Genomic DNA, 24,114 nt, shown 5'->3' on the forward strand with positions numbered 1-24,114 from the left:
ATTTGCACATTGGACTGACTTATTAGGTTAACAGATCAACTTGCCCAGCAATGGGACACAGTGAGTCAAGTCAATTGGGATGGAGCTGGAGGGTGAGGGGATGAAGGATAGGGTATGCGAGGGGGAGAAAAAGATTTGGAATTTCCACCACAACAAAACCTGGAGGAGAATGGTTCAGGTGTTATTCTTATTTTACAGATGAGGAAACTGAAACTCAGAAGTGTACACGTGAAACTAACTACTACAGCATGGCAACAATTCCATTGAAGATTGTAGTACATGAATTGGACTATTCCATCATGGAACCCACAATTGGTGACATTTTCAACAGGAAAACTCAGCAAGCAGCCAAGGGCTGCCTGGGAGTGTTCTGGCTGTGTGTATGTTAGGGTGGGTGGGTGGGGGCAAATGGCACAGTTTATACTAGTCATGTTAGGCACTGTGGGGACCGTCCAGCCTGTCTGGGACCTTGGAAGTCACTAGGCCTTATCTCCAGCTTCATGCTGACATCTGAGCCTTGGCTGGGCCCTTTGCCACATAATGAGTACCTCACTTCCAGGAGTGCCGACACTTGCCTGGAAACCTGCCCCAGTGGTTCTATACCCCAAGAAAATGACCTGTAAAGGGGTGGGGCAAAATGGGGGGAGGGTTCAGAGGGGAAGAGAGCAAACGACATCAGGCAGGAATGTGCCAGTCAGCAGGGGTAAATTTTCCACTTGGATCTGGGTGGAAACTTGATCCCGCCTCTATTTTTGGTCTCCTTCTCTAACAACCTTTGCCCAGATTGGAATTTCTCTGCACCTGTAACACATTTTTAATGGAATAAGTCTAGCAGAAACCAGGTATTATATCATGCTGGGACCTGAATGGTATTTCTGGGAGCAATACTGAAAACCCAAGGTAGCCCAGACCTCAGTTTATGCCTTTGAGGATTAGTGTATTAGTCACCCCGTAAAAGCTCAATTGATTATGATTTTTTAAATGTTTCCTTGAGCATGTGTTTATAAATGATGAAAAAGAAATCTGCGAACGAGCTAGTGGGATTTTCCTCTGCCGTCTTTATCAATTTCATATGAATCAGAATCCTATAAAATCTAATCTAGAGGCTTTGGGTTTTTTCCCCAATTAGTCTTCCTGGCCCACACTACGGCTTGTCAGGGCTCAGGACAAAACAAAAAACTGAAACATGCACTCATACTGGGCAACCCTTTGGCTAGGGATTAAGTAGATTAGTGAGCCAGATTGCTTGATTGGTCAGAGCAGACCCAGTGGTGCTAATGGGACCAAGGTTAAAGATTTGAGTCTTTTATGGTTTTCTGACTCTTTCCTCCCCTCACCTCTCCTCCCTCTACAATTCAGCTCTACCAGCCTATTTGCTGTTTCTCATGTACAAAGTGTCACCTCTTGTCTCTACATCTTTGCCTTGGCTGCCCTCTGTTCCTGGAATGCTATCTATCCTCATCTTCACCTCTTGGAATCCTTGCTTCCTTCCAGATTCACCTGAACCTCCACTTTATGCAGAAGGCCTTTTCCATTTTGTCTCTGTCTCCGTCTCTCTCCTCTCTCTCTTCTTTCTTCTCTCTCTCTCTCTTCCCCTTCCCCCTCTTTCTTTCTCTCTCCTTTCTCACTTTTCTCTCTCTTTCCCCCTTCACTCCCTATATATACATATACTCTCTCTATTCTATATATATACTCTCTGTCTCTCCCTTCCTTCCTTTTCCCCCTTTTTCTTCCTCCCTCCTGCCACTACATTATGTACTCTTTATACTCTATATGTAAAATAGAAGATACATATATAATATATATTATATATATTTATATGCATGTGTGCATATATGTGTGTGTGTGTGTGTATACATTTACATATGTATGTGTGTATTCTCCATTAGACTAAAAGGTCCTTGAAGGCAGAGACTGGTTTTTTAAAAATATCCTTTCTTTGTATCCTTAGAGCTTACCAGAGTGCCTGACATACAGTTAGTGCTTAATAAATACTTATTGATTGATTGATTGATTATGTTTCCCTTAAAACTTCACACAAGATTAAAAGAAAACACAATCAAAACCCAAACCTGCTTCTGGCCCTAGCCTATTACAGCATCTCCAATTTGCATTGATGTGTATTACTGGTTATGAAGGAATGGAGGGGGGCAGCTAGGTGGCGCAGTGGATAGAGCACCGGCCCTGGAGTCAGGAGTACCTGAGTTCAAATCCGGCCTCAGACACTTAACACTTACTAGCTGTGTGACCCTGGGCAAGTCACTTAACCCCAATTGCCTCACTAAAAAAAAAATTAAATTAAAAAAAAATGAAGGAATAGAGAAAAACTGGGAATGGAGTGAGAAACTCTGGATGATGATGCAAAAAGCTTTTCACTACAGGAAGAACCTTTCATAGCACATACCCCTACTGAGGGTACCCCTTCTATCTCTCATGCCCCCCAAACATCTCATCAGCAAATTGAAACAGGTTAGCAAATGTCAGTTTTAGATCAGAACACTGCTGGAAATCAGAAATGTCTTCCACCCTTGTGGTCACCTTCCCCTATTAGTGAGTTTCTCCTAGCATCTTCATTCTGAGGAAGGGCTTTGGGCCAACCATCCTTGGTTCCTCTCCTGGCTCTCATTTTAACTTTCCTGATTTTCCCCTTGTTTTTCAGATCCCTTTTAAGAGTTGCCTTCCGTTGTTAGAATGTAAATTCCTTGAGAGCAGAGAGTATGTTTCTTTTTGCTTGTTTTTTCTAGGCCCACTGCATTAGTACAGTACTGGGCACATATTAGATGTTTAATAAATGCTTCATAAAAATTTGTTTATTTTGTTTTTTACACGAGGGCAAAACAAGGGTGTCAACATATATACTGAGTAATAATTATAACTGACATGAATACAATGCTTTTGAGGTTAGATGTTTAATAAATGCTTTATTGGCTAATCAACTGACTAACTTGGCCTCAGATACTTCCTAGCTATGTGATCCTGAGCAAGTCGCTTAACCCCGAATGCCTCAAGAAAAAGTCAGTTGGCTAACTGTGCCTTATTTCTTCTTTGTAGCCTTAGCTCTAAGCAAAAGCCCTTAACTTGTATTCACTCCCTCCCACCAATGCCTTTACTTTTGACTTACACATGCTGTCATTACCTAGTTACAATTTTAGAGTCACAGCATCCTAGTGTCAGAGAGGATCTCAGCAGCAAATGGGGATATCCTGTACCTGAAGTGAAACTCTTTCTACAACCTACCTGATGACTGATCATCCAGAGTCTGCTCAAAGATCTCCGTTCTCTAAAGAAGGGGAACTAAGCGGTGACCTCCCCACTCCTCTGTCTCCAACCTATAGCAGCCCATTCCACTACTGGATAACTCATTGTTTGGCTATTTTTCCTTCCCATAAAGTCTAAGATATTTTTTTTCAGGGCAATGAGGGTTAAGTGACTTTCCCAGGGTCACACAGCTAGTTAGTGTCATGTGTCTGAGGTCAAATTTGAACTCAGGTCCTCCTGAATCCAGGGCCAGTTCTCTATCCACTGTGCCACCTAGCTGCCCCCATAAAGTCTAAATTTGCACTTTAGCAACTTTCATATATTGCCCCTAGTTTTTGCCAAGGAGAACAAGCCTGATCAACTTTTGACCAGTCCTTCAAGTACTTGAACAAAGTTTCCATGTGTCCCCCAACACCCCTAATTCCTTTACCTAATCCCTCACATGGCCTTCCCATTCTGGCTTCTTTACTCTGGATACTGTTCAGCATAACAATGTTCTTCCTCAACTGAAGTCTCTAAGACTATTCTGGTTCTGTTTTATTGTCATCACCCATTTATCTGTCTCCATTTTTGTGTCTTAGAATATGACCTCCTAGGGGACAGGAGAGGAGCTGGGACCAAGTTATTGCCTTTGCACAATGTCTATTACTTCACAAAGGTCAGTTAGAGATGTGGACAGCATCAATTCTCTTTACTTTGGGATATGGGGAAGAAGTTAGTTGACATGGTAGATGGAATCCTAGATTTGGAGTTAGGAAGACCTGAATTCAAATTATGCCTCAGACACTATCTGTGTGAGCCTAGGTAAAAATCACTTCACTTTCCTGCCTCAGTTTCTTCATTTGCAAAATGAGAAATAATAATAGTGCTTACTTTATGAGGTTTTTGTGAGGATCAGATGAAATAAGTATAAAGTACTTTGTAAGCAAACCCTAAAGTACCCTATAAATTCTAGTTATTATTGTTTTTGTTATTATCTTTATCTATAAATGAAGATTCTGCTGAGCCTTATAAGATTCTGGCTGCAGGTTTTCTGTCCTTGCTTGTGTCTTCCCGCACCTCCCACCCTGACTTATTCCACTATTACTTACTAAAATGACTTGGTATTTACTTACTAAAGCTTGTGATACAGTTTAGTGGTCTCTAAACAATTCTGATTATGCCCTGACCTGTGGTAGAGCCTTCTGAGCTCCTATTGGTCTGATCAGCCACAGTCAGACACACTGTCCCTTGACCCTGACATAATAAATGCTATTGTGGTCCTCTTCAAGCACCAAGGATGAACAACCAACATCTAATATGTTTATGTTTATTTATATATCATAGTCACATGCTGCTATGATAAATATTTATACAAAAATATAAATTTTTTTTAAAGCATGAGATAAAGAAAATTATATTTGATCCTAGAGTCAGTAGGGAACCACTAGAATTTAATGAATAGGGGAATGATATGGCCAGATTTGAACTTCATGAAAATCACTTTGGCTTCAAAGTGGAGGATGGATTGCCCTGAGGTAGGAGACCAATTGTAAACCCTTTGAAATCATCTAGGTGAGATGTAATAAGAGTCTGAACTAGGATGGTAGTTGTATGAGTGTAAGAGAAGGGGATGTATGGGAGAGAGGCTGTAGAAGGAATGACGAGAATTGTTAATTGATTGGATGCACATGTTGAGAAAAAATAATGAATGGAGGATGACACTAAGGGTGTGAACCTGAGTGACTGAAGGATACCCTTTAAATAATAAGGAAAATTGGAAAAGGGATAGGTTTGGGGTAAATGCTTATGTGATGAAGATCACAAACTATACATGCCCGTTTATTCTGTGTTGATTGTTCTGTCTCAAACAAAACAAAAAAGTGAGAGGTCTGATTCTTATTCACTGATCACTTCTTTGGTAGAGTCTATCCTCTGAAGAATGCCTACTGTAACTATAAAGTAATCCAGGGGATGGGAGGTGGGAGTGTTGCATGTGGGGAATTTTCTCAATGATACCTGCCCCACTACTTTTTGTGAGTGCCTGGATAGGAGGTAAATGATAACTGCCCTAATGAACTAATATGATTCAGATGTCCTCTGAGGTTGGAAGTTTGTATGGTAAAGAGAGCAAAGTTGGGGAGCATTGGGAGATAAGGGTAGATTAGGTTGTACTGGAGAAAGCCTCATAACAGATCATTACTGGGATGGTGAAGTGTGGCTTATTTTTTCATGCTCCATTTGCTTGACCACACGATTCTTGAGGTCACACTATGTCTCCTAGTTTGGAGACTTATTATACATAATTTGGTACTTGGAGTCAGAACACAAGTGGGTTCAAATCCTACCTCCAATGTTCACTGGCTATGTGATCTTGGGCAAATCACTTGCCCTTTTTGGTTTCCCCATCTGTAAAATGGGGGTAATAATATCTGTCATAAGGACCAAACGGTACAAAGGGTGCAGAAGTGCTTTCTAATTCTGGTGTAATACAAACATGATCTGTTATTTTTATCTTTGTTTAAGGGTGTTTGAAATTACACACATACAGGTAAACAGAAAAACCCACTACCTGGATGGTGATGACTAAGATGTCTAGGGCTGTTGGCTCCTCTGGAGTTGACAGTGATTTTCTCTGGCTCTGTAGCTTTGATATCTGCATCCATTTACCATTGAAAAACGAATAGAGTGTTTCCACCTCTCTTATTGTGACTATGACGATGTTTCCATGCCGATCCTTAATGGGCTCATAGTAAACTCTTCCCAAGTTGTGGGTTCCAAGTAAATTCTAGAAATGAATGTGTTATTGAAAGCTTAGGTGAAATTGCAAAGAGAAAAATCTTTATTGTCATGAAAGACACAGGGTTATTCTTTAATAATTCTCAGAAGCTGCTGATGTAGATTTAACACTAAGATAGATGGCATCATCAAAACCTACTTGATAGAAGACCTCACGGACCAGCTTCACCATCTGGCTGTACACAGTATACCAAGAGGCACACAAATTACAATTAAAACTTCCAACTCAATACTTGTTAATCTCTCCCCACCACCAGGCTCTTCCCTTTTCAATCCTTTCTCTACAGAGCTTCTAGATTGATGTTCACATAGCAAAGGTCTGACTATGTCAATCTCTTTGTTCAATAAACCTCAGTAGTGTCCTATTACCTCTGGAATAAATATTAACTCCTCCTTTGGCATATAAAACCTTTCACAATGTGGCTCCCAAGATGTCCTTTCAGAGTGATCTGGATTATTTGCTGTTCCCTTTATATGATATTCCTTTTTTTCCAAATAAATTTTATTAATATCTTTTGTTTGCATAACCTACACTTCCAAGTATATTCATTCTACCTCCTTCCGCCAACCCTAAAAGCCATCATTTACAACAGAAAATGAAGAACAGGGGGAAAAAAAGCAGTTTGGCAAAACTAACCAATGCATTGAGAAAGTCCAAGTTCAAATGATGGAGGAGTTGACTGGAAGCAGTAAAGCCTACCTCCTAATCAGTCCTCCTCCACAAAGATCTAGAAGATGCATCAGACCAAATTCTGATCAGGAGAGGCAAGAAAAAGTCATGAGGAGTCATTTTCTTAGCCCACAGTGGCTTAAGGAGACAGACAGAGAGAGAGGTCTTTGGATCCTGGGCATGGGTCTAGCCAGAAAAGTGCCTGCATGCAGAGCATTTGAGCTCTCTCAAGAGTAAGATGAGGCATCAGGGCAGGAAGCACATGGACAGAGAGGTCCCAGGGGATCCTGGAACCAGTGTAGGATGCAAGAACAAATGCCATCTGATAGCTCTGTATTTATATCCCCAATATTCCCATGGTATAATGTATAACACACGGAAAGTACATAATAAATGCTTGTTGACTTGATTTGACTGTGGGACCATGGGCAAGTCACTTAATCTATCTGACTCAGTTTCCTCATCTGTAAAATGGGAATAACAATAAGATCTATCTTATTGCATTGTAGAGATAAAATGTAAAGTGTTTCATAAAATTTAAAGTGCTACATAATAATAATGTAGTTATCACCACCATCATCATTATCCCCTGGTAAGGAAAAAAAAATCTGGACATCACAGTGGACCCACAAGTTAAACAGGAATTGAGACTTAAGAATTATGTAAGCTGGCTAATAGCTCTGAATTAGGACTTGAAAAATAAGTATAATTTTCAGATATTGTGAGGTCACCTTCCTGCTATAGACTCAGTATCACTCCTTATCAGAGGGTGGAGTTGTATTTGAGGTGATATGGAGAAGTTAGAGGAAATAAACAGCAGAGATATGAGAACTCAGACAAAGATTTATTTTTAGAAGATAGAATTTCCCCAAGGAAAATGGAAAAGGTTTGAATTAAGGAAATTCTTTTTTTTTAAAAAAAGAATTATGTTAAAGTTAAGTTGTTTATGTATTGTGACAGCCCTTGACTACCATAGAATGATTTAAAAAAAACAACTATTCGATAGAAAACTTAAATGAGGACAATTTCAAGTTTTCTGTGGTAGTACCTCTGTTGAGGCAGCTACGTGGTACAGTGGATAGAATGCTGGTCCTGGAGTCAGGAGAACCTGGTATCAAATCTGGCCTCAGATACCTCCTAGCTGTGAGACTCTCAGCAAACCCCTTAATCTCTGTTTGCCTCAGTTTCCTCTACTGTAAAATGGGGTTCATAGCAACACTAACCTTGCAGGACTGTTGTAAGAATCTAAGGAGAGACTATTTGTAAAGTGCCTGGCACTGTGCTAAGCAGTAGATGTTATGTAAATATTTGTTCCCTTCTCCCAATATAAGAACAGTCCTTTTGTAGTGGAGAGTAAAGAACTGGATCTGAAATGGGAGGAACTGGAGTTGAGTCTGCCACTTACTACCTATTTGACATTTCCTGAACCTTAGATTCTCCATCAGCAAAAGGAGAAGACTTGCATTAGGTGATCTCTATGGTCCTTTCTAGCTCCAAACTTCTGCAAAGAGGACACCAAGGACAGGCAGCAGAGGACAACTCTCCAGGGCCGGAGTAAGATACTTATGATCCTCCAGTGGGCCCTGCTATCTTTGCTCATTACCTTCCTCTTGTTAACTTTTGATATAAAAATTGGCAGATGCCCTTCTATGCTTTTGACAGGGCCTCAAAGGACCTTGGGATTGGATTTATTGAAACATTGCTGATCTCTTCAGGTATCATCTTTTTGCCTGCTTTTATAAGCTGGCAAAAAAATGGAGAGAAGTCAGTTTCCCCAAAGTTCAACTTTTTAATAACAAAAAGTAAGAACATCAATAAATTCTGTCAAAGAAACACATTTATAATTATTGGCCGAATATTTGATAATATACCAAATAGGGTGATTCTACAAGCAAACCAAGCTTTGGCTAATGCCTTTTCATGTGTCTAAATTAACCAAGTTACTTTAGATATGTGCTTTAAAAGTATATTGAATGGCACTTCAGTTTTTGCCCAAACTTCCTTCATTCCTTTCAGCCAGGGTGGGGTTGGGGATAATACAACAGACTTTTTTTTTTCGGTTTTTTTTCATGGCTTTGACATTTCCAGAGATTTTACATTACTGGTTCTGGAGGAAAGCAGACAAAATGATGAAAAGTTTGGGTAATGGGTCCTATTAGCAAAGGTCAAAGAATTAGGATTACATTTTTAAGAGAAGTGCCAGATTAGACAGTCTCAGATTTCTGACAGGAGACTGTGTTAGGGAGGGTCAATGGCTATTTTTTGGTTGTGCTCAGAAATAGGACATGAGGAAGCAGAGAGCTGATGGTGAACCCATTAGATGGATGGGAATGAAGGAGACTAATCTGGATGGAAAATACTGCATCAAACATCCTTTTAGGACTTGGTATGTCTCATTGGGAGAATTTTCCTTAATTAAGTGGCTGAAAATGCAGACACTATGACCTCTCTGTCATGCTATCATTGGACTTGACATAGTCCAATAGCTTGCTACAAGAATATACTTCATAATAAGGTCCTTTTTGGTAGATCTGAGTCATAGGGTTATGGCTATAGAGCTGCAAGGGATCTTAGAGTCCAATTAACTCCCTCATTTTACAGAGGAAACTGAGGAATTTACCCAGTGTCTGGGCAACCAGTAAGTATCTGACCTCTTTAGGTGGTTCCCAAGGCAAACATACCAAACACTGACTTCTGAAGTACAGCAATGAGCACCCCCATCAGGGTTTTAGTGGATTGATGCTATAGACTTTTAAATAAAAAAGCACTTTTAAAGAAAGCCTTCAATAGAGGAAAGGCCTATTGAATTTTCATAAAAAAGGGGATAGTATACTAAGACTCACAAATGGATGGACCTGGAGTGAACATTTGATGATAGACAGCCGGAGACTAGGAAATCAAGTCCAGAAGTGCACAAAAAGTCCATAATCATTTCAATATGGCATGGTGATCCAGGAGCTAAGGGAAGTTTCTTCCTCCCTCTTCCCTTTTACTTAGAATAGGATTCAGTCTTTTGTATCTTGTTCGGCTTTTCTAATGGTAGCCGACAAGCAAATTATATTCACTTCACCTTCTCATCCCCGTCTTCTCTCTCTCTCTCCTTCCCCCATCCTCCCTCTCCCCTCTTTTTTCATATTTTCCCATGGCTTTCTATGAAAGTATTCTAGGAAGACCTAAAAACATTCAATTGTGTCAATTAAATGGACAACCCCACCCCCCACGCCCCTAACCTCCATCTCAATCAGCAATGGATAACACAGCAGCATCCCACAGACCAGTGACCCCACTCCAAGCAGGGGATAAGACTGAATGCTCAGAACCATAAATTCACATAATACCAGGAAACCACGAAAGGGAAACATAGCAGAGACAAATACTCTGTCTCCCCAGCCAGCTTGGAATTCAATACCATTTCTAGGAAGAGCTCTGTAACCTACAAGTATCCTTGGGGGGCTCTGAGACCTGATCTGTGTGGGCTGATGGTAAAGGAGGATTAAGAATAATTTCAGGATTAAAGATAAAACCTGCAGAAGCAAAAGAGAAAAAAGAAAAAGAAAAAGGCCACAAAAATACACTGGGAATGTCTACACTTTATCTTCTAAATCATTACATTGAGTCCACTTTACTCTATGGGACAATGCTAGTGGCTTTCTATTCTCCTGACACTTTCCTGGACTCTTCACAGATCCTTAGAGACTGTATCTGTGTCCCTGAAGGTGACCAAAGCCACATATGTCTGTGGCTGATTGTCAGGAAATAGAGTCCTTGTAGGCGCATAGCTGTTGAATAAGCAACAACCAGTGATACTTCTTGGAGACCACGAAGGGAGGAAACCACCTGTCCCCTTGCAGAGTTTATTGTGAATGTTTCTGAGAGGGAGCCCTCCCCACAAAATTTTTTCTTGGGCATTTAGAATAGAAACTCAGTTCCTTACCTGTAGCTGAGCTGTGGCTGCAAGCATCTTCTGCCTGGCCTGCAGTGCTGTGGACGAGGACACGGAAAGTGGTACAGTTTGGCGCAACCACCGGATATCTTCCCACATACAGGATAACTGCAAAACAAGTCATGGGGTCATTTGTTTTGCATTTTTAATGAACAGCCTCCCCACCCCCATTTTATTTATTTATTTTGGCTAGTGAGTGGCTCAGGTTTTGCATCAAGGTGTGGAAAGGGAAATTAAACTTGACCCAGAATGGGTTCTGGGTGTTCTACAAAATTTTAATTTCTATCTAGTTGAGACAGTCAGAGCCATTGTGTAGACAGCCATGATTTCATCTGGACCTTTTACCAATCTTATGATCAAGTAGTGGGGTAAAGGGGAAAGAGTGTTAGATTCGGTGATAGGGGAGCTGAGTTTGCATCCCACCTCTGCTACTTCCTATTGCTATGACCAGGGACAAGACAACCTTTCTGGGTCTCAGTTTTTTCACTTGTAAAATGAGGGGATTGGACTAGATGCCTCTGAGGTCCTTTTCATCTCTAGGCCTAGCATTCTACTTTGCTTGTTTTGAAAATTTAAAGCATAGGCATTATTTGGTAGCTTTTCCTTGAAACATGAATATATTATGGTTGGAAACAGGGGCCTGCTGGTAAAATATTTAACAACTGCTATCTGGAAAAATATATTCTTGATGTACTTTTAGGTTTAATTTGCATTATTCACATTCCATCACTCTCTTAATTCTAGACCATCATTAAAATGTTTTTTAGTGAGGCAATTGGGATTAAGTGACTTGCCCAGGGTCACACAGCTAATACGTATCGAGTGTCTGAGGCTGGATTTGAACTCAGGTCCTCCTGAATCCAGGGACCAGTGCTTTATCTACTGTGCCACCTACCTGCCCCCAAGCATTAAAATAAACCCTGATTTGTAGGTATTGCAGATTTTCAAGTTGTAAATGCACACACTGAAAATTTAGTCCTCACCAGCCAGTCTGAGCCTGCTCCAACATACCTATGGTGTGAAAGAACCTTAGGTCAGGTAGTTCAACCACATCATTTTATTGATGAAAAGGTGGAAGTCCAGAGAGGGGTCATGTTGGTAGTCAGTTGTAAAGCTGGGGCTAAGACCTGGGTATCCTATCTCTTGGCTTCCTTTAGGTTCTAGCAAAAGTCTCTCCAAGAAGCCTTTTCTGACACCACGGCCCCCTCCCTCCCATGCCAGGCCTTTTATTCTATTGCTTATCTCCAATTCATCCCATATTCAACCTGCTTGTACACAGTTGTCTTCATGTTAGACCATGAGGTCCTTAGGAGCAGGGAATGTCCTTTGCCTTTCTTTGTATCCCTGACACTTAGCACAGTGTCTGGTACACAAAAGGTGCTTAATAAATGCTTGTTGACTGACTGACTGACTTCTCCTTGGAAAACTGAAATGTGGAACCCAAGAACGATGGCTGACATTTATTTTGGTTGATTTTACTGAAATCGTTCCTCCTCCCAATTCAGGATACATAGACAATGATGTATTTTTGGGTGAAAATATGAAATAAAACCCCAGTATACCTTTGTGAACCACAGAAAATCTTGAGTAATGGAACTGGAGTGAGAATCATCGATTTCAACAATTGGTATTTGATCTTCATTGGTGACTAACATATTATCTTTATAATAAAATATAACAGCTATATAGAGTCCCCTAGAAAGAAAGAAAAAAGCAAAATCAAACTTCATCCTTAGTCTTCTCTGCCTCCCTTAATCCCGAATCAGGGAAACTATTTTTGCAAAGGCCAAATTCGATATAATTAAATTGTGCTTATGATTCCTGCTAAATATTTCCAGCGCTCTAGGGAGAACTAGTGGATAAATTACCATCTTCTCCAAACACTGAGAAGATTGAACTTACTACTCTTGGGGGTGAGAGGAGGCACCGAGGGTGGAAAGTTTCATTTTGCTGCTTCCAAACCAGTGGATTCCTGGGAAGGCAAGATTACAGCTGAAGGAGTTTCCTAGAAGTAATACTTAGAACGCACCGTTTTAAGGTCTTCACAAACTTGTTTGAGGAATGGAATAGATGTTTCAGGCTCCTTGAGACTGACTGCTTGCGTCCTGCGTTCTGTAATTTTGAACTTTCTGAAACACAAAAATGGAAATAAACAAAACTAAATCTGGAGTAGGATTTCAGTTGGGTAGAATAACACTAAAGGTAGAAAATATTTTCCCTCCACTATTCCTGCTTCTCAGTGTCATTTGGTGGGAGCAGGGGGAGGTTGTTGTCATTATTCTTTCCCCTTTTTTCCACTCTTCTGGCAAGATATACATCAGGACAACTGGAGATGGCCCTGGATGTTTGAGGCAATTGGGGCTAAGTGACTTGCCCAGGATCACACAGCTAGTGGTGTCAAGTGTCTGAGGCTGGGATTTGAACTCAGGTCCTCCTGATTCCAGGGCCAGTGCTCTATCCACTGCACCACCTAGCTGCCCCTTCTCTGGTCTTAGTTGACCCTAGTAGGGACCCTTTCACCTGGGCTATTATAATAGCATGTCCTAATTGGCTATTTTCCCTAACTCCAGCCTCTTCTCTTTCTAATCCATTCTCCATACAACTGTCAAATTGTTATTCCTAAAGCATAGGTCTGACCATATCATTTACCTGCCTGATCAATGTCTCTTAGTGCCTCAAGGGTAAAATCTAGTGTCCTCTTTTTGGTATTTAAGGTCATCTATAAGACTCTAACCTATTCCCCACCACCATCCCCACCCCTCCAGACTTACCACTCATTACTTCTGTTCATACATTTTACAGTTCAGCCAAACTGATCTCCTTGGTGTTCTCCATACATAGCAATTCTTTCCTACCTCCATGCCTTTGCAAACATTGTCTCCCTTGCTCAGAATGTGACATAATATAATGGAAAGAATGCTGGATTTGGACTTAGAGAAACTGGGTTTCAATGTTGACTGTACCACTTACTACCTCTGTGATTGGGCAAGGCACTTAATTTCTCTGGACTAATGTTTTCTATAAAACAAAGGTTTGTCTGTTGTTCACCCTTCATTCTTGAAGAGGACTAATGATATCAGCAGTCTTGACTTGCAAGTGAATTGGATTTAAGTAAGGCAGGACTGTGCAAAGTCATCAGCCTCACTTTTTTTCTCCAGTCACCTGAGTCTGATGGGAAGACAAGAGTCAGGATGAGTAGAGATGCCCCAGATGCTGTAGGTGATCTTGACCTTTTAAAATTAAGGTCTTTTCCAGGTCTCGGGAAATGCCCATTCAAACAAGGAAGGGTGGAACTAAATGCCCTTTGAAGTTCCTTCTAGCTCTAGACCTCTGAATCTTATGGACCTATCATCTTGACCTCTATGTCTTGCAATCCCTGGCCCCTATTCTAGGCCTATCCTGCTGCCCCGATTTCCTTGGATTTACTTTGTATATATTCTATTTATTTGTACATATGCTGTTTGATAATTTCTTACCACTCAGTAGAATGCCTCTACTGTGAAGGGAAGGATTATATTGTTTTTGTCTTTGTAATACCATCATCTTGGAAAGAGCCTGACACATGGTAGCCACCAAATAAATGTTTATTAAATGAATAAATCCCTCTCCATAGGAAACTCTTATACCTCAAGATGCTAGTGGTTTATCTCATTAATGAAAGGCTTTAAAAATAAAATTGGAGGTGAGTAGTTTTTATAACCCCAAAGGAAACCATTAGAAAACTTTACATTATACTTCTTAGATCAATGATTTACTCATGAAGTGGGGTATGGAAAGAGAGAAACTCCCTCTTCATATATCTGTATCCTGATTTTTTAATTTTCCCTTTTCAGAACTGGAAAAGCCCTCCCTTGGTTAATCTCTGATTTTCATTTTAGTTTGCTAAATACATGAATCAGCAGTGGATAGGGAGCTAGACTCAGAGCCTGGAAGAGACTTGGTTTCAAGTGTCATCTCTTTCATATACTGCTTGTGGGATGCGGGGTGAGTAATTTTACCTCTCAGGGTTCTAGGCAACTCTCCAAGATCATAAGTTACAGAAAAGGGACTTATCTTCATTGGTAGAGGGCATTTCTTCATTAAGGAATTCTCTGTACCAGTAAAATATCTTTCCCTAATCCCTTGCTAAATCTATCCCAGCACAATGTTGACAGGACCCAATAGTCCATTGTTCCAGCAAGGCCACTAGTGAAGAAGTACAATGCACCAAATCTAAGAGCTGAGATGTTCATTTCACATGTGAACAAGATGACCTATAAACTCTCCATACTACGACTACTATTACTACTACTAGCTAGTACTTATTTATCACTTTTAGGTTTGCAAAGTGCTTTAATAATATTATCTCATATTATCTTCACAACAACTCCTGGAAGTAGAAGTTCTTTCTTTCTTTCTTTCTTTCTTTCTTTCTTTCTTTCTTTCTTTCTTTCTTTCTTTCTTTCTTTCTTTCTTTCTTTCTTTCTTTCTTTCTTTCTTTCTTTCTTTCTTTCTTTCTTGAGGCAATTGGGGTTAAGTGACTTGCTCAGGGTCACACAGCTAGTGTCAAGTGTCTGAGGCTAGATTTGAACTCAGGTCCTCCTGAATCCAGGGCTAGTGCTTTATCCACTGCACCACCTAGCTGCCTCAATAGATATTATTTCTACCCCCATTTTACAGACGAGGAAACCGAGGCAGGCAAAGCTTAAGTGATTTGCCCAAGGTCACCCAGCTAGTAAATGTATGAGGCTGGATTTGAACTTAGGTTTTTGTTTTGTTTTGTTTTGTTTTGTTTTTTGTGGGGCAATGGGGGTTAAGTGACTTGCCTAGAGTCACACAGCTAGTAAGTGTCAAGTGTCTGAGGCCAGATTTGAACTCAGGAACTCCTGAATCCAGGGCCAGTGCTTTATCCACTGCGCCACCTAGCTGCCCCCTGAACTTAGGTTTTCTAAACTCCATATCCAGTGTTCTATCTATTACGCCACCCAGCTGCTTTAACTGGGAGGTATACATAAACAAAAAAGTGGTTGAACAAGAAAGTGGTGGTTTGTTGTTGGTTTGCTCTTGGTTTAAGATCATCAGACACTTTAGGTGATGTTTCATGGAGCTAGTATCTGCTATCACTGCTAAACCGCTGTCTAAACACCAGCTTGAACATTCTAAGATTGCCCAGTGATTAAGGTATGTATGAAGGGTGAAGGACAGACAAAATGGTGTTTTGAACTGCATTTAGTTATTTGTGTTGGTTCACACACTTTCTGTTCCAGCCAAATTGGCCTACCAATTCTTCCCTATGAATGGCATCCTATCCCCTACTTCCACACCTTTGCAAAGTGGTTCACCATGTCTGGGGCACATAAAGTTATTCAGAGAGACTTTGAGAGTATCTTTGTATCACTTCTTCTGATCTCTATATGAGCACTTGCCTTGTGAGAGTTCTCTGTAAAAGAGACTTTTAGGAAAACATACATTTGGCATTTGAACATGGCCAATCCATTGGAGATGTACTCTCTTTAGGAGAGTTTGAATGCTTAGCAGTTTAGCTCGAGAAAGAACCTCAGGGTCCAGTACCTTTATTTTGCCATGTGATTTTCAGAATCTTCCTAAGACAATTCAAATGGAAGCAGTTCAGTTTCCTGGCATGGCTCTGGTATACTGTTCAGGTTTCACAGGCATACAACAATGAGGTCAGCACAACAGCTCTGTAAACCTTCAATTTGTTAAGAATTCTAATACCTCTTCTCTCCCACACTTTCCTTTGGAGCTTCTTAAACACTAAGCTAGCTCTGGCAATGCATGCATTAAGCTTTTCTATGTGCGCATCCCTGGAAAGTATATTGTCAAAGTAAGTGGATATAATAAGTGGATAGCATTCACTATTTCTCCATTTGCTGTAACCAACGGTTTCATGTATGGAGAGTGTGGTACTGGCTGGTGGAGAACCCTTGTTCTCTTGGTGTTAATTGCCAGGCTAAAATTAGCACAGGTGGCAGAGAAATTATACATACTCTGTTGCATCTTAGCCTCAGAAGCTGTATTGACTGTACAATAATCTGTGAACAAAGAGTTGTGCACCAACTATCCCTCCATTTTTGTCTTGGCTTGTGGCTTTTTCAAGTTAAATAATTTACCATCAGTGAGGTAGCTGACCTTGAGGGCATTTTCATCCTTGTTGAAGGCATCCAACATCATTGATGAAAACATCATGCTAAAAAGCATAGAAGTAAGCACACAGTCTTGCTTCACTTCACTGGTGACTGGGAAAACACAAGAGCATCATCCTTTATCCAGAACCCATGAGAGCATGCAATCATGGAACTAATGTAGGATACTGATGAACTTCTCTGGGCAACCAAATTTTTCCATAATCTTCCATGAGTCCTCACTACTGACACTATCAGAGGCCTTGGTTAGACTGACGGATGTTATGTACAGATCTCCACTCTGCTCCTGGCGTTTCTCCTGGAGTTGTTTGGCTATAAACACCAGGTTGACCACTCCTCAGCCCTTTCTGAAAACATATTGGCTCTTGGGTAGATGACCATCTTCCAGGTCAAGAATCAGCCTATTAAGGAACACTCTGGCAAGGATCTTGCTGGCAATGACTAAGAGACAAACCCCATGTGATTGATGTTTTAATACAGCAGATAACAAATGATAGATGTTGGATCCAAAAAAAAGGAGGGAATAGAGGGAGCTTGATAGGCTAGAATAATGAGTCTGATCTGATATAATAAAAACTGAATAGGCATTAATGTCAAGTCCTACACTTGGGTTAACAAAAAAACATCTTCATGAATGCAGGATAGGGCAAACATGATGAGATAATAGTTCATATGAAAAAAGTTACCAGGTGTTTAGTGTATACATAGTGTATACATTCAATATATGTCCATAGGATGACATAGCATTGAAGAACACTAAATGTGAACTTAGGCTCTGAACAAACTTCAACAAATGGTCAAACAAACTCACTTAGAAGGTATATCCCTCCCCAGGCTAATAACCAGTATCATAAAAACCAAATATTGTTGGTTATTAACACTACGAAGGGATGTGCTCTTTAACTTTTGTAGTATGGCACTGATATTGGCCATTGTAATTGACCAGTGTTTTGTTGATTTCATGTATATTGCAGCCACTGCATATATTGCTCTGCTATCATTACCCTGGATCCCATCCTATAAGTCACTCCACATTTCTCTGAATTCTTCATATTGCATTGTGTTCCTGAATCTTCTCTAAAGAATTCTCTATAGCAGTTATTTAAGGACACTTCCATTTACAGAGGCAAAGGACTTATTTACAAAATCTCTGAACTGTACATATGTGTGGGTGAAAGCAACTTTAAGTTTAAAAAATGGTAGTTTAGGACAAGTATAGAGAAACACTACTTTATAAACTGGGTAGTAAATTTAGCTCATTCCTCCCCTCCCCCTAAGAGGTGATATATACAGGATGAAAGTATAAGAAGGTTCAAGAAAAGGTTACACTAATTCACAGATGAATGAATGATAAACATTTATTTAATCCTTATTGTGTGCCAAACATGGAACTTTAAGTGCTTGGGATAAGAACATAAAATCGAGATAGTCCCTGCTCTCAAGGAGCTTTCATTCTAATGGATGAGCCAACATATATATCCATAATGGGTTATTAAGGAAGGAAACAAATGTTTATTAAATGCCTACTATTTTCCAGGCACTATGCTAAGTGCTTTACAGATATTATCTCATTTAATCTTCATAGCACCCCTGGGAGGCAGATACTATTATTATCTTTGTTTTACGGAGGACAAAACTGAGGCAGACAGAGGTTAAGTGACTTGCCCAGGGTCACACAGCTAGTAATTATCTGAGGCCAAATTTGAATTTAGGTCTTCCTGACTTCAGGCCCAACACTCTTTCCACTGAGACATCTAGCTGCCATGCTTGTTGGGTTCTTTACTTGAACCTTTTGAGGTTGTTGTGATAGATGATCTCTAGATAAAGTTATTTTCTGATGTCTCAGAGTAGATGTGAAGGTGATACTAGGCTCTCAAAAGGGATGTTAGCGGAATACCCCACATGCTGATGGACCCTACCAACCCAGAATGGTTTTGGTGGTTGTCTGAGGACTTAGTCTAACTCAGTTCAGAATTGCTATTATCCATCCATCCATCATCTATCTATCTAACCATCCATCCATCCATCCATCCATCTATCATCTCTTTCTTCATTTATTTATTTATTTATCTATTTGCTTATCTATTTATTTGTTTCTTTGTTTATTCATTCATTCATCTATCTATCAATTCATTAATTCATCTATTTTTTTATTCATTTATTTGTTTGTCTATTTATTTATTTATTTGTTGCTCACAACTGCTTTTCTAAGTAACAGAGTGTAACTTGAGGTAAGTTCTGCTCTTGACACGGTGGCCATGGGACCCCAGGTAGGTCAGTTAACATCTCAGAGCTCCTGTCAACTTTCTAAGGCTTTAAGTTTCAGAAAGGGTGCTGACCTGAATGAGTAGAGGAAATTCCCCATGACAAGGACATCTCAGGTCTGGTCACTATCCCTTAACTCATGAAACTAGTTACTAAGGCACTGATGAAATCATGGGTCTTTTCAAACATTTAACTTGGCTTTCCCACAAATTCTCCTTTGCGTCACCGTTAGAGACAGAATACTGGTCTGTGACCGCGGGTGAGAAACCCAGAGGAGCAATATGTTGTGTTTTGATACATAAAGTTTGGAACATGGAAGGCTGAGCCAAACAGTTAATATGCATGATAGGCTTTAAGATTCTGCTGGCAGGGGATCCCAAATAGCAGAATGAAATCCAAATGATGTCACAGCTTTCTCTTTGGACTTCACCATATTGCTTGGCGGAAAACGCTGCCACCAATTAGAAAAGCAGCCAAATCTCAAGACAATTGCTTTTCACTAAAAATCAGCAAACAATGACTTGTGCATAGAGCACACTTGGCCGCCCTCATCTTTGACAGCCCAAAGGATTGAGACATAGTTGTAATTTTTTCCTGTAGGATTGTGTCATAGAGATAATGAGTGACTCTATGGATTGTAATTATCTAGGTTTTCCAGGGGATTAAGTTTGTGAAATGAGGAATTGGACTTCACTTGACCTAGTGGTTCCTTCATGCCAGCTGCTTGGGATATTAACCCTTAAGCCAAAGTTCAGACACTCACCTGAGTTCCTTATACATGGTATATGGGTTTATAGGCATCAGTGAGTGCATGGGCGCACGTGCACATGCGCGTAGGAGGTAGTACAAGTGGGATATTTTTATAACTTCTTCTGAACCAAGGGCCTTCTGAGAACCCAGAAGCCACACCATACCTGTGGCCAGGACATGCCTTATCTCCACTGAATTCTGATAATAAAAACAGCATTTATATAGAGAAACTTAAGGTTTACAAAGTGCTCTACAAATTTATAGACTTGAGAAAATGTTAATTAGTTTGATTAAACTTAAAAGTGTATCATGGGTACATTTATTTTATTCAGAGTCACCTGCTAAATATTTGCCCGCACATCTCTACCTCTGATGGAGGACTCATTGAAAGACAGAGTGGTGTGTGCCAGAGGACTGAAGATGCAAGTCTCACTTCTGATAATTAACTGGTTCTGTGGCCATGGACAAGTCACTTTGCCTTGAAATTAGTCTGAGTGTGAGATCATGGTTATTCTGAGATTTCTCACTTATACAATGGGGATAACATTAGCATCACCTTCCTCAGAGACTCATGAGACTCCAATCAAATCATGTGCATAATGAACTTTGGAAACCTTACAGCATAATATCAATGTGAATAGTATATATCTTTTCACTGCACCACAAGTGAATGATCTTGACGCTGTCTTCTTGGAGACACATGGAAGAGTCATATAGAATTGGCTGAAGTCTGCCTCTCTTCTATGTGAAGTCATTTATTCCCACACCTCTGGTTTGTTATCTGGTTTTAGAATGTTATATGTCCAAGTAACATGCGGTACATTTCAAGACTTAATAAGTCTCTTTGTTAGGAATTTCTTTGATAGACCTAGTCTCAGATAGTAGGGTGGTGGTGGTGATAGTAGTAATAGTAGTAGTAGTAGTAGTAGTAGTAGTAGTAGTAGTAGTAGTAGTAGTAGTAGTAGTAGTAGTAGTAGTAGTAGTAATGATAGAAGCTAACGTGCAGCACCTACTGTATGCCAGGGACTATGCTAAGCACTTTACAAATATCTCATTTGATCCTCTGGGAGGGTAGTGCTATTCATATCTCCAGTTTAGAGTTGAGAAAACTGAGACAAAAAGAGGTTAAATAACTTGTCCAAGGTCACACTGTTAGTAAGTATCTGAGGCCAAATTTGAATTCAATGCTTCCTGACTCTAGGTCCAGTGCTCTATCTAGTACTATCTAGCTTCCTAGAACTGGCAGGATCCTCAGAGGCTAACTAGTCCAACTACTTCTTATATATGAGTAAACTGAAGCTCAGAACAGTTAAAGGACTTGCCTAAAGTTATGAAAGGACCTAAGTCCCTACTGCTTAGTCTTATACTGTTCAATTTCTGCAAGGAGAAGGATCTACAAGGGGAAAGTTTAGTGGGAATAGCAGATTTTTTATTCACTCCTGATTATCAATGGTTTGGAGGTTACAGGGAGAAAAAAGTTAATCAAATCCCACACGTATTTTGACTTGTCATTAGAGTCAATAACTAGAGATCAAAATCTTTATTGAAATTCCCCAAACTGCTTACAGAGCAGCTAGGTGGCACAGTTGATAAAGTGCTAGGCTTGGAGTTAGGAGGACCTGAGTTCAAATCTGGTCTCAGATACTTCCTAACTGTATGAACCTGGGAAAGTCACTTAACCCTGTCTGCCTTAATTTCCTCAACTGTAAAATGAGCTAAAGAAGGAAATGGCAAACCACTCCATTATCTTTGCCAAGAAAATCCCAAAAGGAGTCACGAGGAGTTGGACACAACAAAAAACTGACTAAATAACAACAAACAAAACAGCTCACAAGTAATAAAGCTTGATCTGGTTTGGTTATACTCTTTTTTGCTTCTTTGCCTAACATGATAAACAGTGAGCAGAATGTCAAAGAATGGGGGCAGCTAGATGGTGCAGTGGATAGAGCACCTGCCCTGGATTCAGGAATACCTGAGTTCGAATCCGGCCTCAGACATTTAACACTAGCTGTGTGACCCTGGGCAAGTCACTTAACCCTAATTGCCTCACAAAAAAAAAAAAAAGAATGTCAAAGAATGCCAAACCACTCTTCCTCTCCTGGCCTCAGTTTATGACTTTGTAAAGTGAGAGATTGAACTAAAAGCTCTTTCTCTAAGTCTTCTGATTCTGTGATTCTATGAAAAGCAGCAGGCAACAGCAGGGAGGGATTCTTATATATTAGAGGCTTTGTAATACAGTGGAAAGAAAACTTAACTGGGAGTCCAAAGATGTGGGATTAAATCTTGATGCTTAATAGTCATGTGCCCATGGAAAAATTGCTGTGTCTCTCAGTTCATCCACAAAATGGGAATAATAAAACTTGTACAATGTACCTCAAAGAACTAGTCTGAGGAAAGCGTTTTATAAACCATGAAGCAACATATGGATTGTGATTATGATTATTGTGTAAACCGCTATTATGATTAATAGGAGGCTCTCTCCCATGTAGAAAGCATTATATAATAACAATGCTCTGGCATATATTTCTTCATCTGGTCCTCACTGTGTGAAGTAAGCATTGTTCTACCTAGGGAGGAGCCACTAGAACTTTGCCCCAGGGAACTGAGTTTAGAGGGCACCAAAGTTAGAGTGTTCTGAGACCACTTGTAGTCCCTTCAGTGTTTTAGGAAATGCCGAGATTAGTTCCTTGTCAGCAAGAATAGTTTGTTAAACTCTGAAGCTACCAGAAGGTAGGTTGGGATGAGTTTTTTTTCGCTGCCCCACCCTGCCTCTCCTTCCTCTCTACGGGGTGTTATCCTATCGACTTTGAATCCTGAGTGTAGTCTGTGGTACTTGCCTCAGGCACAGGAACCCCAAGATATTGCCTTGGAGGTAAGGCAGGGTATTATTGTTCAGTTGCTTTTCAGAGGTGTCCTGATATTCATGACCCCATTAGGGATTTTCTTTTTTCTTTTCTTTTTTAAAAAAATATGTTTAATTTATGGAATAAAAGAGCCATTTCTATAACATAGTACAATAAAAAAGATGATTGTATATGAAACTAAATCTACTATGTACAACTTACTATTTATTTCAAATATACAATAAAATTATTATGTAAATGTATTTCCCCTCACCCTCACCCCAGATGGCTACCATTAGGCACAAATAGGTAAACATAGAAAGATACTGGAGTGATTTGCCATTTCCTTCTCCATTTCTCTAATTTTAGATGAGGAACCGAGGCAAACAGGGTAAAGTGACTCACCCAGAGTCATACAACTAGTAAGTGTCTGAGGCGGGATTTGAACTAACAAAGATGAATCTTCCCAACTCCATGCTTGGCGCTCTAACCACTGTACCACCTAGCTGTTCTGCAAGCAGGGTAGGTATTTATTATTCCCATTTTATATCAGCACAGTTAAATGACTTGCCCAAGGTAAAAGACTATTAATTGGCAGAGAGAAGGCTTTCTGATTCCCATGTTGATATTCTTTCTACTGAACCACATTGTAGAAGGAGTTCTTGGATAATTCCCAGAGTTCCTCACAAATCTCTGTCTACCTAGCTCATGAGATCCTAGGATGATGAACTTGAAGGAAGGCACCTTACAGGTCATATTTTCCAGATAAGGAAAGTGCTGAAGAGAGAGATGAAATACATTCTGTCCAGTTATGAGCCCCATACACTGGTGCCCGTGGTCCTGGGCACTCAGGGGTGAACCCTCTGCCTACCGTTGATTCTCAAACCTCTTCTAAGTGCATCAGTATTGCTCGTGAGGAGATATTCATTGGGGGTGGGGTGGGGTGGGCAAAGCCTGTTTCCAGTTGGAGCTGGAATGTCAGGATGCGTTTGTTGCCATAACTGTGACAGGGCGATGTCGAGTTTTTGCTAATCTTTGGTCTGCCTTGTTTGTATTTGATCTACAGTCAGTGAACATTCTTTGGTTTCAACCATGGATTTCGGAGCACAGCCCTGCTGCCGCTGAGCTTCCCTCCGCTGAGAGTGCCATGGGTGATAGAGCGTGGAAGGCAAAAATGTTATGGCAGCTTGATTCCTCTAAATAAAGCTAAGTGCTTCTGCCACGAATCATTACCCATATTGGAAACCTGATCTGATCCCATCTGAGCAGCCCACCAAGGGAAGGACCTTACTAAGAGCTTCTCAAGCTAGAAGACAACACAGGCTTTGGAGTCAGGGGACTGGAGTTCAAATTCTTCTTCTCCCAGTTAGCTTCAAGTAGCTGGCTGGTGCAGCAGGTAGAGTGAAGACCTTGGAGTCAGAAAGTTGTTGTTGTTGAGTCATCTCAGTTGTGTCTGACTCTTTG

General features: G+C 40.3%; 1 protein-coding gene across 1 annotated transcript in view; it reads right to left on the reverse strand.

Moving 5' to 3' along the window:
* LOC122752646 (ankyrin repeat and fibronectin type-III domain-containing protein 1-like) overlaps positions 1-24,114 on the reverse strand; it is a 173,326-nt gene that overhangs the window by 36,235 nt on the left and 112,977 nt on the right. Inside the window, exons 8-11 of the mRNA XM_043999522.1 lie at positions 12,679-12,778; positions 12,212-12,344; positions 10,641-10,757; positions 5,810-6,025 (exon numbers count right to left, since the gene is read on the reverse strand). Of these exons, the coding sequence (XP_043855457.1) occupies positions 5,810-6,025; positions 10,641-10,757; positions 12,212-12,344; positions 12,679-12,778 (566 nt within the window). The remainder of the gene's footprint in view (positions 1-5,809; positions 6,026-10,640; positions 10,758-12,211; positions 12,345-12,678; positions 12,779-24,114) is intronic.

This window comes from Dromiciops gliroides, chromosome 4, assembly GCF_019393635.1.
Source record: "Dromiciops gliroides isolate mDroGli1 chromosome 4, mDroGli1.pri, whole genome shotgun sequence".
NCBI classification, from domain to species: Eukaryota; Metazoa; Chordata; class Mammalia; order Microbiotheria; family Microbiotheriidae; genus Dromiciops; species Dromiciops gliroides.